Source organism: Melopsittacus undulatus, chromosome 2 (genome assembly GCF_012275295.1).
Source record: "Melopsittacus undulatus isolate bMelUnd1 chromosome 2, bMelUnd1.mat.Z, whole genome shotgun sequence".
NCBI classification, from domain to species: Eukaryota; Metazoa; Chordata; class Aves; order Psittaciformes; family Psittaculidae; genus Melopsittacus; species Melopsittacus undulatus.
In genome coordinates this window covers 50,094,795-50,114,032 of record NC_047528.1, presented here as the reverse complement: position 1 = coordinate 50,114,032, position 19,238 = coordinate 50,094,795, and the positions used below count along the sequence as shown (strand labels likewise).

Here is a 19,238-nt window from a genome sequence, read left to right as displayed (position 1 = left end):
CTGCAAAAAGAGGAAAGACCTCTATGTGCTATAGATGTTTTGAAATGTCTGCTCTGTGTGCATACTCATCTCGTAATACTGCACACAACTTTGGGGTTCTTTTTTTAGGCCCTTCAAAGGCAAGTAAAATTTTGAAAATCTACTACATAAAAAGTTCCATTTTCACATCAAAAAGGGAAGCCATCACAATGGTGAGAACAGGAGTCATCCACACCACAGTCCTCCCAAGGACTAAGGACACTTAGGACACTTTCTATATTATATTAGCATCTGATCTGCTGCTGGGAACTTTTATCCAGCTCATCATTTTCCATTCTCTCCTTTTATAATTCATCTTCCCTTCTGTGTCATCTTGAGACAATATTAGCAAAAAAAAGTCTTTAATTGGATAGATAGAATGATACAGAAATACTCTAAGGAGTTAGAGACATCTTCACTTTTTTTCTGAAGGCAATCTCAGAGTTTTGAAGTAATCTCCCAGCTTCAGGGATAACTTTTCCTCCTTTCTCCTACATGTGTGCATATGCCCCATTACCTGGGGTTAACCATCTTTACCATACCTGTTTACAGAGTTTGCTCTTTGCAATGTTCATTTACACCTCTTAGTGTCAGATCCTTTTGAGCTTACGCATATGCAGAAATGCTCAGGGCACTTTCTGCACAAACACAGATTTCATATTTAGGTAAAAACATGACAGAATATTCTGAAGCTCTTTTACTCTTTGCTAATCTGCGGTTTATGAGAAAAGCTCAATACAGTGTAACTTGTAAATACAGGCACAACCATAAAAGCTGCTTAGTGTTCATTATTAAAGACAAGCATTTAGTAAATTGAGACACTCATTCCTTGATGTTACAAAGATCTTACAAAGGATGAGGACCAGAAGAGATTGGAGTACTGATTAGAAACAAATAAAAACCTCAAACTGTCCTTGTCAATTCTTTCTAGGTATAAAAGATGTGTTCCATACTGCTTAAGTGGTTTGCATTACTATCCCTCTCAAATGCAACTGAGGCCTTAGTGTATGGAAGCCAGAAGTCCTCTAAGAGACTGTACACCACAAGAAAATCATGCAGGAAAAAACTACTGCCTCCAGGATACAAAAAGGCAGGCTACAAAAAGCCCTGCTTTGCAATTACAAAAATCATGGGAGATCATAGTTCATCTTGCAACAGTGAACATAATTGCAAACCTAAATTTTGCATTTGAAACTAGGAGACAAAAATTATAAACCCCTCTATGCATATCTAATCTGTTTTTTTCAACATTAGCCAAGCCTGCAAGCGCTTAACAGCCTGATTCTTGATGTCATTGTAATTAAAGGCAATACTCACAAGGCTGATAAGCAGACCAGCTGTAAGTTAACCCTTATCTTAGGCAAACTGACAACTGCAAATGTGATATCTAATTGTAAAGAAAAGCACATTGGAATTTATTATGGATTACTGACTTTTTTAAGTTCCATAACCTTGAAAAAATATAAATGACATCCACCAGCCTACCGTCAAACTTCTTGTGCCGGGATACAAAAGTGGTGCGTACAAAGTGACTTGTCTCATCCACTAAGTTCTCAAATTCCAGTTTGCTCTGTTGGCTTAACTTGTCTTCCATTTCTGAGGTGCAACATGTATATTCCTGAGGGCAGATTCTCAAATGTTCCCCTGGAATGACAAGAAAAAAAGAAGTTTAAAATATCTGAATACAGACAGAAGTGTGTTGGTACCAAATATACATGAAGTCTCTTCAGTTAAGGGAGGTGGGGTACCTGAAGAGCTCTTTCAGGCTTGACCACTTGATTGGGAGAACACTTTGAATCTCTATCCACCACTTTTTGCTATAGTAGAGCATTCCATACACAGGAGGGAAGACATACTTTGGAGACTTGTTTTGATACTTTAGAAGGTTCAACTGTCTCACACCAAAAGCAATTCCTCACACTGAAGAAGCCTTCATCATAAACAGACATATATCTAAAAATTTAAAGACAACTGCTTCCTTTCTGTTTGTATTTGAAATGCCTGGACAAATACCTAGCAAGATGACCTGTTACAAGTCACCAAAGCTGTCTTAATGTCAAAAGCTGAAAAAGATACGTCCCACTTGCCCAAATGTACCTGAGCATTCTCCCCTTTTACCCTTTCCCTTCTGCTTGAGTAAGTGTATTTTGATGACTGTGTTTGGATGCCACATGTTTTCTTAGGCAGCATTTCTTGTCAAGCAGAGCAAATGCTCTGCTGAATAGGAGAAAGCAATGAAGAGTTTAATTAATGCTTATGTTATACGGAAATGCAATGTAAAAGGTAATGAAAGCCTCTCATTTAATTCAATAGATTTATCTCTGGAAGCACGGTGCCAGTTCTTCTGACAATATTGCTTTCTTTGGTACAATCTGCAAGTGGAAACCAATCCTTTAGCTCATGAAATTAAAATTGTCTGTTATTACATGAAATGTGAATTTCCAATTGACACTGTACTATGGGTGTCAGAAATATTTAGCTCAGTTTCTACAAAGGCAGAAAATTCTACCATTTCCTCTTGAGAAATAAAAAGGATGATCTGCCTCTATGATTAAAGTTACTTGTAAGGCAATGAAAACATTTAGCTTACTGTACACCAAATACTGATTAAAAATCCTGATTAAAAATCCCTTTGCAAATCTCTTAAAGGTGAAAATAAAATGATATACAAAGCCTAAGGGTTAAATAAATACCGGGGAGCTGATTCTCGTTTATATTGAGACTCTATCACTGCTGAGGCATAGAGAAGATTTAAATGCAATTTATACCTACTTTAAGGCTACTTTTCACCATTCTTAACATGTAGTGAGAAGAATCAGGCCCTAAGATTTATGCTTCCCAGAAGTATAATACATTTAGCTACTGCATCATTTTGAAGACAGCATCAAAATGAGGTTTCCAGATGCTTAGAATAAACATTGTATTGAGTTTGTCCTCACCTTGTTTCAATTTCTATTTCAGTTTTGAATCAAGTCTTTTAATTTGAAATTCAGTCATTCCTCAACCCTGACACATCACCCCATCTTAATCTGTTTTTTCTGCAAGGGTTCATAATACATTAACTATAGTACCATCAGATTTCTTTTAGCAGTCTCAAGACTTTTTTAAAAGCTCACAGCTATACATCTTCAGGAAGGTGCATTTCCTTATTATCAGTTACTGTTCAACAGTACTGCCTACATACATGTCCCCATCATGTCCAAAAGCACCATGATACAAAACACTGTATAAACATCAAAAGAGATGATGGTCAGAATATTGTAAGGATTGTTTTCTGTGTTTACTACACCGTTCAACACAGTAAATTACTTCCTTTACATTCTCAAAATCATACATCTAAGCCATAAACAACACATACAGGGACTGGTGAGCCAGCTGCTGTCAAACATAAATGATCATGGCAAAATAATGATTGTCTTACTCTCTACATCGCTGTCACAGTAAACTGAAACTATTCAACAGGTAATGTCTTACTGTGGGGGCATAATAATAAGACACAATATGAATTCTTTTAGTAACAGCAGTGCTCTGAGTTTTTATTAGCTGTCAGAAAGACAAGGAAAGCTGAAAAACTATGACATTAGAAGCACTGCCATGTGCTTGGTTAAACAAACAAACAAACAAACAAAAAAACATCTGTAATAACTGTAACCCCCTTCCTCAATAAACCCAGGGGGGTTTCCTCACTGGAAAGCACTGGGTTAACCTCCTGTCCCAGATCCAGCCCTGGTGGTAGTTTATGTTTTCTGTAATGATAATGTCCTGCAGTGATGCTGAAGTCAATAATTTTCATAAAATTCAGTTTTCTGTTAATTTCAATTTTTTTTTTCTCTTCTATATGGCTCTGTGTTTTTTCACAATGGCCAAACTATCAAATGTAATAATGCTAATAATTAAGGCACTGTGCTTAGTAATAGCCATGGGTCTAGATTTTTAAGATATTATGTTATGCTGAGAATTATAAAAAAATAAAGCATTTTGAACCAGTAGTGCAATCATTTTTATAGCATTATTTATTTTATTTATTCTTGCTTATTTATTTGCAGTCTTACTTTCTCTTTGCTACATAATCAACTTCCCACCTTGGCTATTACAAACTCATCCAGATTCCTGCTGTACTTATTTCTTATACTTGTATTTCCATTAAATTTCTTCTTTTTCACTCACTGTAATCTTCATTCATTCATTCGGGAGGCTCTTGACTGATGACATATGAAACTCACATTTATCAGAATTGCTCACACCTCCTATACTACCTCATTGCTTTTCTTTCCTAACAATGTATCCTCCTAAATCATCTATACTAACCACCTCCATTCATCACAGAAACTTTGCTAAACTATAATCAACCTTTTTTTAAAACAACATTTCTAGTTTTCTTCTCCTTTCCTGCCATATACTCTCTGAATTTTGTTAGCAAGAACTAATAATGTAAATATGCTTTAAAATTCTTTTTCTCCTCCTCTTTCTTGCCCAGATCAGATTATAGATAAAGCAAAAGCTTTTCCACTGTTCCATGTCAGTGGAGTGTTTGTAGGGTTGAGCTTCAAGCACATTTTGCAAAGATGAAGTCTTCAGAAATTGTGGCTCATAAGCCCTTGAATATTTGTACTGATCATGACTGGCTGCAGCCTCCAAACATGCATAACTTGGACAAAATCTCGGACCCTTGCCTGGGAACAGTAGATGGAAATTCTCAGAAAAATAGCAATTTCTGTATGTTTAATCCTAATTTCTTTTTTTTTTTTAAGTGGCGATTACCAGTTAGTTTGTATCTTTTTTTTTCTTTCTTTCTTTTTCTTTTTTTAATTTAAGGGTATTGTGCTTTGTTTTGGATTTTTTTTTTTGCTTCTTTCGTGCAAATCTGTGATACTACAGACTGCTTGGATTAGAAATAACTCTGTAGGCTATATTTGACTGTGCTTCCTCTATTTCCCTGAACAGGATCATTTGTCATTTGCATTTTGTAATATATTGTTCTATTACTCTAAAAAGAGTTTAATACTGATTTGTGTATTTATATACCTTAAGTATTTTGCAAACTGAAAATGTGCTCACGACTAATGTACCAATTCCTACCCTGGGAAACTCCATATGGTTTATGCTCCTATGCTAATTTTAGCAAAGATTTTTATGGCACAAGTGGCACTGGATATAACTTACTAGTTTTTCCTTGTTGGAGATGGTGTCTCCCCCAGGTAAGTTTGATAGAATGCAGTTATGCTGCACCAGCATTTTGCCAGACTAAACAAGTATTAACTCAGCAGTTCCCAGCAACTTACCACAACTCCTCTAACCAGCCTTTCCATCTGAAGATGCTGACCTACATATCCCTCCTCATGTGGCTCATGTTATATAAATCACATCAATTGCCTACTACAAATTCAACTACCAGTATTCAATTTCAGTTTTATTACAGCTGTAATCTCACACCTGCCTTCACATGATCCAAGTTGGCAAGTTTTGCAGTTGAATTTGGCAATCCTGTTAGCATGTCACTTTGCAGTGTGATAAAACAATTTATGAAGCACTTGTTTTATATTCAGATATATTGCAGTTCAGTGTCCCCATAACATGTTACAAACCTCATAAGTCTTTAAGAAATTGCAACTTAAAACTCTCAAGCTGAATAAATGCTTCTACTGTGTATCAAAATGCCGGAACTGATCTGAGCGTGGTAACTAGTTGCAGAAGATACAATCTGAAGGAGCAGTAAACCCCACGGAACATAACATTACCCTTGACAATTTCACTGCCAGATTTCCTGAACACTGGATATAAGTACTGGCTACATTATTAGAACTGGAAGTATGGTCACATAAAATATTTCACATCAGCCAGAATTTTTTTAGGGGTCAAGTTGCAAGTATAATAATTTCCAAAACAATTCTTTCTGAGGCAATCAATATTTTATAGTTTCTATCCTAACCACTAATTAAAAACCCTTATATTGTTCTGTTGACAGAATGGTAGGACTAACTGGATGACTGATGAGAATAGAAACATAGTTATTAACACTGCTTCATAAATCCAGCAATGAATAAATGTTAATAAATTAAAGGTGGAAAATTCAAGGTGTGTTTTCAAACGTGATCACCCCTTATGCATCAACAGAGCCTAAAAGAAGATAGTTCTGTATCCTTCATCTTGCAGATCAGAATAATGTGACTGGGCACTGTCATTAACCATGCTCTTTAAAATTAGAAATGCCTGCTTCAGACCTACTCGTATTGAACCATTTGCAGAGAAGGCAGTGTAGTTTCTTAACTATTAAGTTTATTAAATATGAAGTTTAACAGTCTTGCACTTGGGACAGAATAACCAAAGAGCCCAGTACAGGCTAAGTCTGTACAGCTGGAGAGCAGCCCTGCTGAAAAGGACCTGGGCTCCTGGTGAACAAGCAGCTGAACAGGAGCAGTGCCTCATGACAACAGCAAAGGCAAATTAGATACTGATTCAATCTGCAGGGGCATTACAAGAAGCAACAGAGATACCATCATCCCATTTTATTCAGTGTTTATCAGGCTGCACCTGGAGCACTGTGTCCCATTCTACTCCTCACAGTTAAAGGAAGATGCAGATAGACTGGAGATGATCCAAAGGAAGGGACATAAAGATGACCAATAGGCTGGAAAACCTGTCCTTTGAGGACAGACTGAAGGACTTTGATCCTTTCTCCTTGAAGAAGGTCTGGGGGGGAACCTCATCACACTATTTCAGCACTTAAAGGGCAGCTACAAAGAAGATTGTGGTTCTCCCTTCACAAGGAGTAACATGGAGAAGACAAGGGGCAACAGTACAAATTGTACCAGGAGGGGTTTCACCTTGGCATAAGAAAGAAATTTTTTATAGTGAGAACTACCAATCACTGGAACAACCTCCCCTGGGATGTGATGGAGTCCCCACTGCTGGAGGTCTTCAAGATGTGACAGGATAAGGTGCTAGAAAATCTCATCTATGCTCCCTTTACCATGATGTCTTGGACCAGATGATCTGTCAGAGTGACTTTCGACCTGGGCTGTTCTATGGTTCTGCAATCACACACTTCAAAACTTCCTACCCTTGAGAATTATAAAGGACTGGAACAGATGGAGTTTTGTTTCTAAATTAACATTTTCCACATAATTTTCTGTATTTATTTTTATTATTTTAAATTATTTTAAAATATGATGAAGAAAGCTAAAAAAAAAAAAACAAAACTCATTCAGCTTTACGCTTTGCCCACTGTTTTGAGATTTAGATCTTATTCTGCATGGGCAATGATGTTTCTGAATACTTGCTTTTTGAAGTTTTGAATTGAAGTGGTCTACTGGTGAAAAGAGGAGTGTGGGAGAACTATTCCTGATGACATTATCAATTTTCTATTATCAACAGCTATTCTCCTCCAATACACATATACCATTCTGCCACTCACATATGTAAAGAGAAAGCAGTGCTATAGAAAAATTTGACTCACAATCATCTTTAAGCAGTATCATGTTTTCTGTATTAACTTACTTAGCAGTTAGAACTAAATTAGAAATAAGAGTTACATCATTTCAGCCAATATTCAAATAGTGAAAATTAAAACATCATTTTGTTGTACAAAACCTGTTCCCTAATCAAAAAGTCCTAAGGCTCCTTCTGACTTTGTAATTATCTTCTCTGTGGGGTATAACAGCCCTGCAAGCATCCTCTGTAAAATTGCACCTGACATTCAAGTCACAGAATTGATCTTTCCTACTCAAACTAAAAGGCAACAGATTATATTTTAAATTAATTCCATTGTAATATTGGCCTGATAAGTGATGACAAGAGCAATATTTGCACAGAAAATGTCAGCTGAAGGAAGGAATGGAAAGCTGTTTGTATCATGCAGATCATGTTGTCAGACACAATGCTCCTAAATTCATTCAATGGAATATTGAATCTGAAAAACTTGTATGTCCAGTAGACTTGAAAAAAACCTGTACAACTACCCCATAAAAGAAAATGACTCATTTGTTTGCCTTGGACCCAAATCATCTTTGCCCAGATTCCTTTTGTTCCTTGAGCACTTTGAGGTCAATTAAAAAATGAATGCCTTCCAAACAGACTGGTAATTTGTTAAGTCTCTTCATTACAGGTCCCACAGGGAACATTCATTTACAAGAAGTCCTGACCCAGTCGTCCTTGAGAAGCCCTCAGTAATAAGTTACAGAAGCAGAGGCCAAGGCAAACCTGTTTCAAGACTAGGATTACACACATGCTAAAGAAAGAGATGAAGTCCCTAGGGTCTTCCTAACTAAGCTACTAGAAGCAGTACCAGTACTCCGACACTCAGGTTCACTTTATTTTACTAGCACACAGTCAGACAATTAGTTTTTGATAGAACAGTTTGCGAGAAGAATCTTTGGTTACCTCTTGGGGTTGTATTACTGGAGTTTTGCTCAGTGCCTCGTGAACAGCAAACGGTAAGGCTGTGATTCAGCACTTTATAGTTCCAACATCTTGCTCTCTACATGGCTGGAATTTTCTGATTTCAAAGCATGTTTCCTCCTGAGAACGGCAGCCAACTTCCCCTCCCCCTCAATTGATTCTGGCTGTTTACTATATCCACTACTATAATAGCAGAAATATCTCATATGGCATTATAGTGTGAAGTAGCATACAAGCAGCACATTGCTTTACAATGATGATAAAACATGGTGCAGTGAGGTTTCGTATTTCAGCTGCTCTCAGAACAATTTTATTACTAAGATAACAGGGTAAGATTGTATGCACACATGAACTCATGCAGATTTTAATCAATATTTTTTGCATAAAACTGAAATCTAAAGCACATGATGTATCAGACACAGATTTACACCACTTTGTTCATGTATGCAAAGAAATATAATCACAGGACAGATTGCAGTTAGCTCCCTGAGGCTAACTGGGTATGCTGTACTGCCAAAACAAGTCCTTGACATAGTTACACCATTACTAATACACAGGCATCAAAAGTTAAGGCTGCATGAGCTATGGTCATGCCATTTGATTGCACTGTCAAGTATATTTTAAAGCTATGCAGATGCCTTGCTGATCACTATATTGTCATATACAAAATCCATGTTTCTAACATACTAAATGAAGCAACAACTGTTTAAAAGTCTTTAATCAAAGTGCTCTTTTTTTTATTCATGTGGCTTCAGTCAGTCCAAGGAAACCTTTACATGCTACCAGTAAACATGAATCTACCTTCCCATTGTCTGAAAATTTCATGGTTTCCTGCAATGCCAATCATAGAAACAATTCACAAAGACAACCAGAATGTATGTTGTGTCGCTCTTAAGTCAAAGGCTCTAATGGGTATGGCAGTGGTAAAATTTTGGTACTTCTGCCATAAGGTCTTTACAGAGATACTTGTCAGCCTAATCTCTTTCCTAGTCACTTAAGGAAAAGAGGGTTCAGAAAGGGAGGCTACAATTTACAGAGATCTCAGAGTTCTGCTATTGTACTGATTCAAGGTCTACTCATGAAGTTTCAGGGCCAGAAATGCTGACATTTGTCCTTTCATTTTTATTTGGAAACAACCAGTGTAAAGAGCAAACTGACTCCATCAGCTCCTAAGTATTAACCTTACTGTGTCATAAATCGTAAGGCAGAAAGCAAAGCACTTTCTCCAAGTCTGTGTGACTTTATAAGGAGAAAAAAAAAACTTCCTTCCCCCCCCTCCCCCCCCGAAACAGTCGAAGAATATGGCCACAAGTGGAATCACTTAATGCACAAAAGTCCAAAGCATGCAAAACATAATGTCTTGTTACTCTGCTTGCAAGTTTGTACACCCTTGGCTGGGTTTTACAGATCTAATTGGTGTTACATTGTTGACTACCAGAGGATAGGGGAAAAACTGATGGGATAAGCATGAGAAGAGAGCACAGTAAGGAAGTGCCTTTTTTCTGCATGCTGCTCATTGCCAGTGGCATCTCCTTCAGGTGAGAGGGCCTCAGAACTAGAGAAATATGTATTTAGTTCTTTCATAAAGGTGCACTAAAGAATGTTCTGTGACTTCCCGCAGTTAATCTCATGCAGTTAAGGAAATCTCACCTTTCTCTGCCCACTCCTAGCAGAATTCGCACTGCTAAAACGACTCTCCTTCAGCGAAAGGGCATACCAGCTGACACAGGCGGAAAAAGAATTCCACTGAAAATGTGCCAGTGGAAAATTCTCTTCCACAGGATTTTTTTTTCTATTGATTTTGACTAGTTTTAGACGGTTTTGATTCACCTACATGACAAATTAGAACTTCACTGAACTGAAAAACCCCATCCATTAAATTATGAATAAAAATATTCTGAATTACAAGCTTTCTAATTATCAATATGAATGTAAAGCTTCTCCGTGAATATTATCAACTATAGCATGAGACTAGGCATCCTATTATTAATACCAGGGATAGGCAAACTTTTGATGAATAAGCAGGAAATTCTGAAACATTTTTCTTAAATGGTATTTCCTTAAGAATCTCAGAGTTCATCAATGCAGACTATCATTCTTGAAATCCTTTGTTCATTGCTGCTGATAGATTTTCAGTTTCAGTAACCAGCTGTTAGATCTCTTATAGCCTGGGCTAGCTGTTCAGTCCTACCATCCTTCGGGAAAACTGGATTCACGGGCATTCCTGTGAAAAGGGAGGCTGCCGGTGTGTGTGCCTAGAAGCCTGCAGGTGGTTTAGATCTGCGAAGAGCTAATGAAGGAACTGGTCCGTTTAGGCCAGAGGAAAGGAGTCTCAGGGGGGACCTTATTGCTTTCTGCAACTACCTGAAAGGAGGCTACAGTGAGGTGGGGGTCGGTCTCTTCTCCCAAGTAACAAGTGATAGGATAAGAGGTAACAGCCTCAAGTTGTGCCATGGGAGGTTCAGACTGGGTATTAGGAAAAAAATCTTCCTCTAAAGGGCTGTCAAGCATTGGAACAGGCTGCCCAGAAAAGTGGTTGGAATCACTGCCCCTGGAGATAGTTAAAAGATATGTATATGTGGCACCTAGGGACATGGTTTAGTGGTGGACCTGGCAGTGTTAGGTTAATAGTTGGTCTTGATGGTCTTAAAAGTCTTTTCCAATCTAGATGAATCTGTGATTCTATGATTTGAACAATCAATTAGAGTAGGGTCCTTCAGAGGTCAAAGGGCTCTGGACTCAAGAGCCTGCCAGAGAAGGCATCACAGTGACCTAGACTTTATGAGGTCTCCTGGCTGGAAGGATGATAGGGGCCAGGTGTGTGCTGCACTGCTGATGTTGCAAGATTTGGAATGTAGGCACTCCTGCAGTCTAACAGAAAGACCTACTTAAACTATCATATTTCTCTAAGTCAATATTTTCTAACGGAACACTGTTTGCACTGAAAACCTGTAGCTCACTCTAATTAACAGAAACTATGCTTGCATAATATCAGTCAGGCACAGTAATGGCTGCCAAAAGGAAAATGAAAGCTTTTTAGAGAAGAGGATAGTAGCTTAGACGCAGCAATTGTAGATTTCCACTATTCCCAATAGTGCTTGAGATCTGAATCTACTGCTAGTCCCTACATAATGGGGTTTTCTGTTTGTGTGTTGGTTTTTTTTTCTTTTTTTTTTTCCTTTTTTTTCATTGGATTTAGACCCAACAAGTTTTTTAGCTCTTTTTATTACTGTACTTTTCGTAATGCCCTCTATGGCCCGTGACACTTGTCAAGGGTCAGGGTCTTCAAAATCAGTAACTGAATGTAACAGAGTTTCTTGCCCTTCAAGTGTTCTTATGCTAAATGTTTGACCTTTAGGATTAAAGATCAGCTTGAAAGGAAATCCATGTCTGAAGTCTTCTCTTAAGTAACTATACTTTTGAATGGACATTTTTGCTTGCAGAAATAAAAGGCTGCTGTGCATTTTTACAGACTTAATCAAAACATTTAAGTATAGATGGATATAGTAATAAGCTAGACAGGTTCTATCAATTCTTTAAAGAATTACTGTTGCCTTCTTAATACACCTTTTTTGGCACATTTGTCCAGTATAGTCACAGTTTTTGACTGGCTGCTTACAGCAGTGATCTCTGGTTAACCTGTGGTTAGCTTATGGCCCATGCTTTTGAAAAAAGAACCCCTAAAAAACAATTATTTTTTTTTTAATTTATTTACTGAAACATCATAGGCTGGGTCTGAAATATGAAGTATTTCTGAAAATATACTGAAAAAAATATGCTGGCACTTTATTTTCCTTGAAGAAGCTATGCAATTCTTCTTCATTATGGCTAAATCGGCTATTCCTATAAAGAAGTCAAGGCACTCTTCATACCTATTTATTCGGTGTACTTCAGCTGACATAAAATGGACAGGTATTATCCAAAGAGAATACTTGTATCATGGAGGAAAATCTCTCCAAATCTATAGCAGATGGAACTAGGAAGAAATAGACAAAGACTATATCATAGTTGTTTGTGCTTCTCTTTAGTACAAGGAAGACTATAAGGCATCTGTCTAAATTCAGAGCCAATTGAACTCATTTTTCTCCTGCTTGCTTCTCTCAGAAACTACTCAGACTAAGGCATTCCCTGGCCTCTACTGTGTGGATGAAGCCACAGTAAGATATATCACAGTAATGACAGGTGGAAATTTAAAGAAATCTCTGGGCATGTCTGTACAAACCTCAAATGACTTTGCCCATCTTACCCCAAATACTGTAAGGAAAATAACTGTGAAACTTTATCATAAAAAAAATGTGCAAGTCTGCATTACAGATGCTGCTATAAAGCTTTCAAGTATTGTTATCTCTGAAGGTCTAAATCTAAGGATTTCTTATTCCCTGCAGAAGTGCCTATCAGCTTCCTTAGGTGCTTCTGGTTGAACAGGTTGAATTTTGCCTTGTCTTCCTGCCCTCCATTTCTTCTTCTATTGAAAGGCTGTTCTCAGAGGGAGCTGTGTGGCCCCCACTACCAAGGGGGCCTGTGTACTGCGCTGCTGTCCCCATCCAAAAGTAGAAGTGATTTCTGAGTTTAAGAGGTGATCCTTTACACCCATAACAGGGAACAACTATGGTTACCTATAGACATTTGGAAAACAGCAAGAATAAAATAAGAGTTAGGTCAACATGGACATAATTCTAATATGGATCATGTATATTTAGGAGAGAGTAATATTTTGGGATTTTTTTTTTCCTTTTTCTGGATTAATTACACAATTCAACTGTGGGTTTGTACTTTCACAGTATTCTGGTGCTGTGTTTTACCAATGCATGACTAAAATATTTTGCATACAATATTTTTCCTTTTTCACCTTGGCAAGAAAACTTGCAAAGAGGAAAAAACAGTACTAGGCAATACCCCTGAAGTTCTTCTTTAAACAGGAGTTACTAGTAATTGCTAAATTCTAGTAATATTGATATATTCGTTCAACAGTATTAACTTTTACTGTCAATAAAATTATATTCAATAGAAAATGTCCTAATAAAATTCACATTATGCTTTTCTTTATCACTGCCTTTACTGACTATCAAAAAGAGGTCATATTTTATTTTCCTTGCACATCCATGTACAAATATGCCTATAAAAGATGACTGGCAAGTTTCAGCTAAGGAATACGTCTAGTAAACTATATGTGTGAGCAACATTTAATTGTCTTTTTCAGCCTTTTCAGAGTACCTGTCTCCTTGACAAGTAAAGTCAACATCTGTTATTTCAGAGAAAAAAATAAAGTTATCTGGTAAACTGTAAAGCATCTGAAGGAAGGTCTCTACTGACTATTACAGGAACAGCCCTTCTATTTAATAATAGAATCACAAAATAGTTAGGGTTGGAAAGGACCTTAAGATCATCTAGTTCCAACTCCCCTGCCATGGGCAAGGGCACCTTACACCAAACCGTGTCACCCAAGACCCCATCCAACCTGAACACTGCCAGGGATGAAGCATTCACAATGTCCTTTGGCAACCTGTTCCAGTGCCTCATCACCCTCACTGTAAAGAACTTCTTCCCTATATCTAACTTAAACTTTCCCTGTTTTAAGTCTGAACCCGTTATCCTTGTCCTATCACTACAGTCCCTAATGAAGAGTCCCTCTCCAGCAACCTTGTAAGCATTTCTATGACTTTTAAGTTACTGCACAACTGCAGCACATTTATTGGACGTGACAGAGCCTATGTAGTCTTTCTTGGTGCAACTTATGGGCAATAAGGAGAGGTATCGGAACAGGCTTCTCAAGGAAGTGGTGGAATCACCGTCCCTGGAAGTGTTCAAAAACTATGTCAATGAGGCTGATATGGTTTAGCGGTAGACTTGGCAGCCCTGGGGTAACACTTTGACTTGATGATCACAGACTCATAGAATAACAGGTTGGAAGAGGCCTTGAAGATCATATAGTCTAAGCTTTCAAGGCAAAGCACGACCTAGACAAGATGACCCAGCACCCTGTCCAGCTTAATCTTAAAAATGTTCAACATTGGTGAATCCACCACTTCCCTGGTGAGACTATTCCAACGGTTGATAGTTCCCATTGTGAAAAATTTTCCTCGTGTCCAGACAGTATCTCTTGAAGTTCTTTTCCAACCTACTTGGTTCTGTGATTCTATGATTCTGTATCAGGAGATGTAGCTTCACTCTCAGCTGTTGATTAAAATAATCAGTCTAAAAATAGCATGCATAAATTACAAACATTTATGCATATACATATACATGTAATTAAAAGCATGGCATGAAAAAATATACTTTCTTCTTGTGAAACTGTTGAAAGGCATTCTCAGAAAAAACGAAGTTTGGCTGCCTCTGTGATGAAAAATATCAAGATTGGTCTGCTTATAGTGGGTTTCTGAGGCAAGGCAATAATTCATGCTACATAAAAGCCAAGATTCAGTCATCAACAAAACAAGTCAGAATGGTTTATGAAAAAGACATATACAAAATATACACACCTGACAGGAAATAACCTCTTCACTGAGTTGGCGTCTTTCTAAATTACAAATTAGGGATTCATGATCCTAATAAATACAATATACTACTGGTTAATAGCTCTCACAGCATTTTACGCCTTTGAAAGAGATTTATATGTTTATAATGAGGAACAATATAGTGCAGGTGCTATTAACTTCACTAAAAGCTATGCATAGAAAAAAAGGAAAAGCAAATCCTGTACATTTTGATTAAATAGAAAATACAAAAGCATTTTGCTAACATTTTTCCTTGTGTACTGTTTTCTCAGGAAAAAAGTCTCTATTTCAAGGTGACTTCTAAGCAGTGTAACTAATTTGGTGGAGTTCACAAATTGCTTAATGAGTACTGTGTTTAATGAATATTCGCTGAAACTTTATAGCTATTTTCTACATCCATTCAGTACAAGAACAGTTTTCAGCACTTGTTGCAGGTGTTTCCAACTGTTTTCTGCCAAATGCAAATTCACTTCCCAAGTGACTGAATTATCAAAGGCAATTTTATCTGATACTACTGTTAAAAGATTAATGTCCTAAAGGGAGAATCAGATTACTACTTGTATTCTTTTAACATCACTTTAGGAATACTCTCAATCCCCTTCCACTTGGACAGCCTGCTTTTTAAAATCAATACAGCATGGCTGAGTAGGTTTAGCCTTCTCACATATAGTTACAAAGTATCTAAAGCTAAAATTGCATCTTAATGAAGTTACCATCCAAAATTAACTGCATAGTCTCTCAACAAAGTTCTAAAACTTTACATAAACCCTATTAAAAATAAGTCATAAACTAGACATCTAGGCGATTTCTTGTGTCATTTAGTAACTCAGCTGACAACTCATAAAATAGCTACCTCAGGACAACATTACTTCCTAAAATATGAAAAGCTACCCACAGCATTCAAAAGAAACTCAAAAATGATTACGATGATGATGATAATAATTCCATAATAGCTTCTGCACCTGAAAGCTCCACTAAGCTCTGGTGAGATGACTTAAACACCTGAAGTTAGTCATGCATAAATATTGCCAGAAGGTAAAATTCAGCAATACAAGCTGCTGGAGTACATAACTTTTATTAATCTTCAGGCTTTAAATTTACAATTGAATTATTATTGATCATTTATTGATTATTGAATTATTGATTTCCCTTTTTTAGCTCTCTAGAATAGAGGAAGCTCTGGGGATAATCATGCGTTCCATGCAAAAAGCCAAGCCTCTGTTCTCCTTAGGTTTGGCAAAATGGGATCTAAAATTAATAAAACCTACTGGCTTGTAGGTAGAGTTGTATTCAGTGTACAGTTGACTAGTATGATTCAAGTATCACATTATTAGTTCTTGCTTCAGCCTTTCCTTATTGTAACTTATAAATGTGTGGTCACAATTAAATGGCTACTTAACCATAATCTGGTGATAAATTCAGCTGAGACAACCTGAATGCACTGATGACATCTAAGATATCTAAGAAAACATCAAACTGAGCACCTGCACGGTCCTCTTCTTTCAAAGTGATATTAAGCCAAGCTTTTCAGGCAAGAAACTGGAAATAATTGTGGAATAAAGATTTTAAATTCCTGTATTAATCTGAAACTATTATTACTATTAACATAAAATTCTGTTAAAAAGCTTGCGAAATTGGTAATCGTGTAATAATAAGACTCAGGCATATGTTCTAGTGACAGAATCTTCTAAGGTCCCACAATATTAATTCTAAATTGATCTGTAGTTTACAATAGGTATGAAGATGACATAAGTAATACAAAAAGAGATTCAAAGCTTTAGCTGTACTGTCTCCTTCAGGAATTAATTTTAGAGTAAAGATATTAATTGAGCTCCCCGCATTTGTAAAGCAGATACTGCATACTTCATGTCAAGCTGCAGGACAGACTTTGAAAAGAGAAGCAGCAAGCAGTGATTTAATGCTAATTTCATGCACCATTCAGAGACAAGACACCATCCAAAAACTTGTTTAACAAGACACATTCAAAATACAAAATGATCAAACTGAAATTGTGTCATTTTATGAGAAAATAAAATTTCTGAATGTTGCAAAACTTCCTTTACAAGAGGGTGTAGCATCAGAACAGATTAATTAGATGGAAAGTAGAAGTAATACAGTGAGCAATGTCTATACTAGTGAAAATGAGACTGATCAAAGAAATACATGGAATCATATTGTCTCTGACCGACTCCATCCTACCTTATTAAATGCTCCCATAGCACTACATGATCATTTCTGCACTTTAATTCTGATGCTCAGAGCTGCACAAAGTTTACCTATTTAATTTTGTTTCATGTAGTTGAGCTAATATCATCTTCAGTTTTGATCTGCCTCAGTTGCCCTTTTCCAAATTTGAATGAAGCCACAAACCTCAAGAAAATTTAGTCAAACTTGCCATATTTTCCTTACTTACTTATTCAACGCATAAGTTTGCATAACTATGAGGTTCAAATGTGACCAAGGATCAGACCACAACCCTTAGACAGTCTCAGTTTGATTTCAGACAGTGTAATTAAATTGTCAAACAAAGGCCTAAAGCTTATGAAATATGAGAAGGAAAGGGGGACTGAAAAGGAAATGAAAGGAGACAAAGTATATTAATAATTGGGAGTATAAATAATGTAAGATTTGTGCAGAAAGAACTATGTCATTGCTTTTTTAATTTTCATAAGCTCTCAACTAAAGTAGAATATAAAAGCAAATCACCCTAATTCTTTAGACAGGACAAAACATTACTTCAGATACTCTATATTGAATAAATGCACCAAAAATATCACCCGAATAAATGTACCAATAATGCCACAGCATCACCCTATTATGGAATCGCAGCAGAGTCAAGGTTGAACAATATCAAGTATAGAATCAGGTAGACAACTTCTGCTCCAGAAGATGTACAGTAATGTGGGTATGAGAATGACTATGCCACAGGCTTTGGGGCTGAAAATCAGCCCCTTTTGTCATCAGTTTTCTGGTTAAGCCAGGCATGCAAGCAGAAAACACCTCCAGGTCTTCTACATCTTCTTAATTAAAATATGGTTCTTAAGAAAGCAAGAACCAGTGTCAAGCTGGATGGTTTGGCTATAGGGAAAGCTCATCTCCAGTAAGCAGCAGTCACCCTTCCTGAAGGTCCACTCTGCAAAACATATGCTGCAGGTGGTAATTCTGTTCTGCTGTCAAGATTTTGATCAATGTTGTACAGCTTTGCTGTAAATGCAATACCTTGGTATATTTTCACAGAAACCTTGTTTCCACAGTAACTTTGAGGAGGTTATGTTGATTAGCATATTTTTTCATGCCAAAACCCATCCAAAAGAGGGTAACAGCAAGGAGCTCAAATAACTGGGTATGAGTGACAAATCAAGCATATGGAGTGTGAAAGAGTGAAATCATTGAGGAAGAGCTAGAAGATAACTCTTCATATGAAGTCTAGCCTTTTCTTGAAATGCTGAAAAGTAGAAAATGCAGTGCTATATTGCTAGATGTAATTTGTAGCATTCCAGACTTCTTGAATTAGTTTAAACAATCTCAATTTAAACAATCTCATTCAGATCATTTTACTTTACTAAATGATGTTTCTGACTTAGACTTGCACTTACAGCTATTGCTTTGTCAGTGTACCATAATAACAAAACCAAACATATACAACTTTAGGTATATGATCCACATAAGGTCTACATATATACAGTTTTCCTTATTTATATTGTCATATATATATATATATATACACACATATATACATATATATATATACCTTCAGTTCTCAGAACTGACCGTTTGGTCTCACTGAAATTTACTACAGGGGTTAGGTTCAAAGGCAAGCAGTCTTTTAAAATTATAAATTATCTAAGGGGAACAGCCTGAGATTTTAAAAACATGAATTAAAGCTCAGTTTTAGTCAGAAACTTGACAAAAAACACAAACCAACAAATGCAAACCCAAGCAACCCAGATGTTACACTACAGCTAAGGCAACTAGGCCTTTACAAAAATACTGCAGTTCTTCATACAGTATTTTACAATAATACACTTAAATACTGCTGCAAGCCAGAAATATTTTTTTCCATTATAATAATCTAATACCTCTAAGAAATTAAAATGCAGACAAGAGTTTTCATTGTCAAACCACGATAAGGATAGTGCCTTATCAAGATGCAAAGATTTACATGCTGTGTATTATGTTATTGTAGATGCCTTCAGGGGACAAATTTACCTAGGATTCTTCACTCACAAAATAAATTAAGATGCTTTTCAGTTTCAGCAAGGATTAATTAGAGAAAATAAAAATATATTTTCTTCTCAGTAAATTGATGCTTTAATGAGTAATATTCAA

The 19,238-nt window shown here is 36.7% G+C and overlaps 1 protein-coding gene across 1 annotated transcript in view; it reads right to left on the bottom strand.

Annotated features, from left to right (window-relative positions):
- The window catches only part of GPC6 (glypican 6), a 710,559-nt gene that overhangs the window by 490,304 nt on the left and 201,017 nt on the right, over nt 1-19,238 (bottom strand). Inside the window, exon 2 of the mRNA XM_031045196.2 lies at nt 1,504-1,662. Coding sequence (XP_030901056.2) covers nt 1,504-1,662 — 159 coding nt within the window. The remainder of the gene's footprint in view (nt 1-1,503; nt 1,663-19,238) is intronic.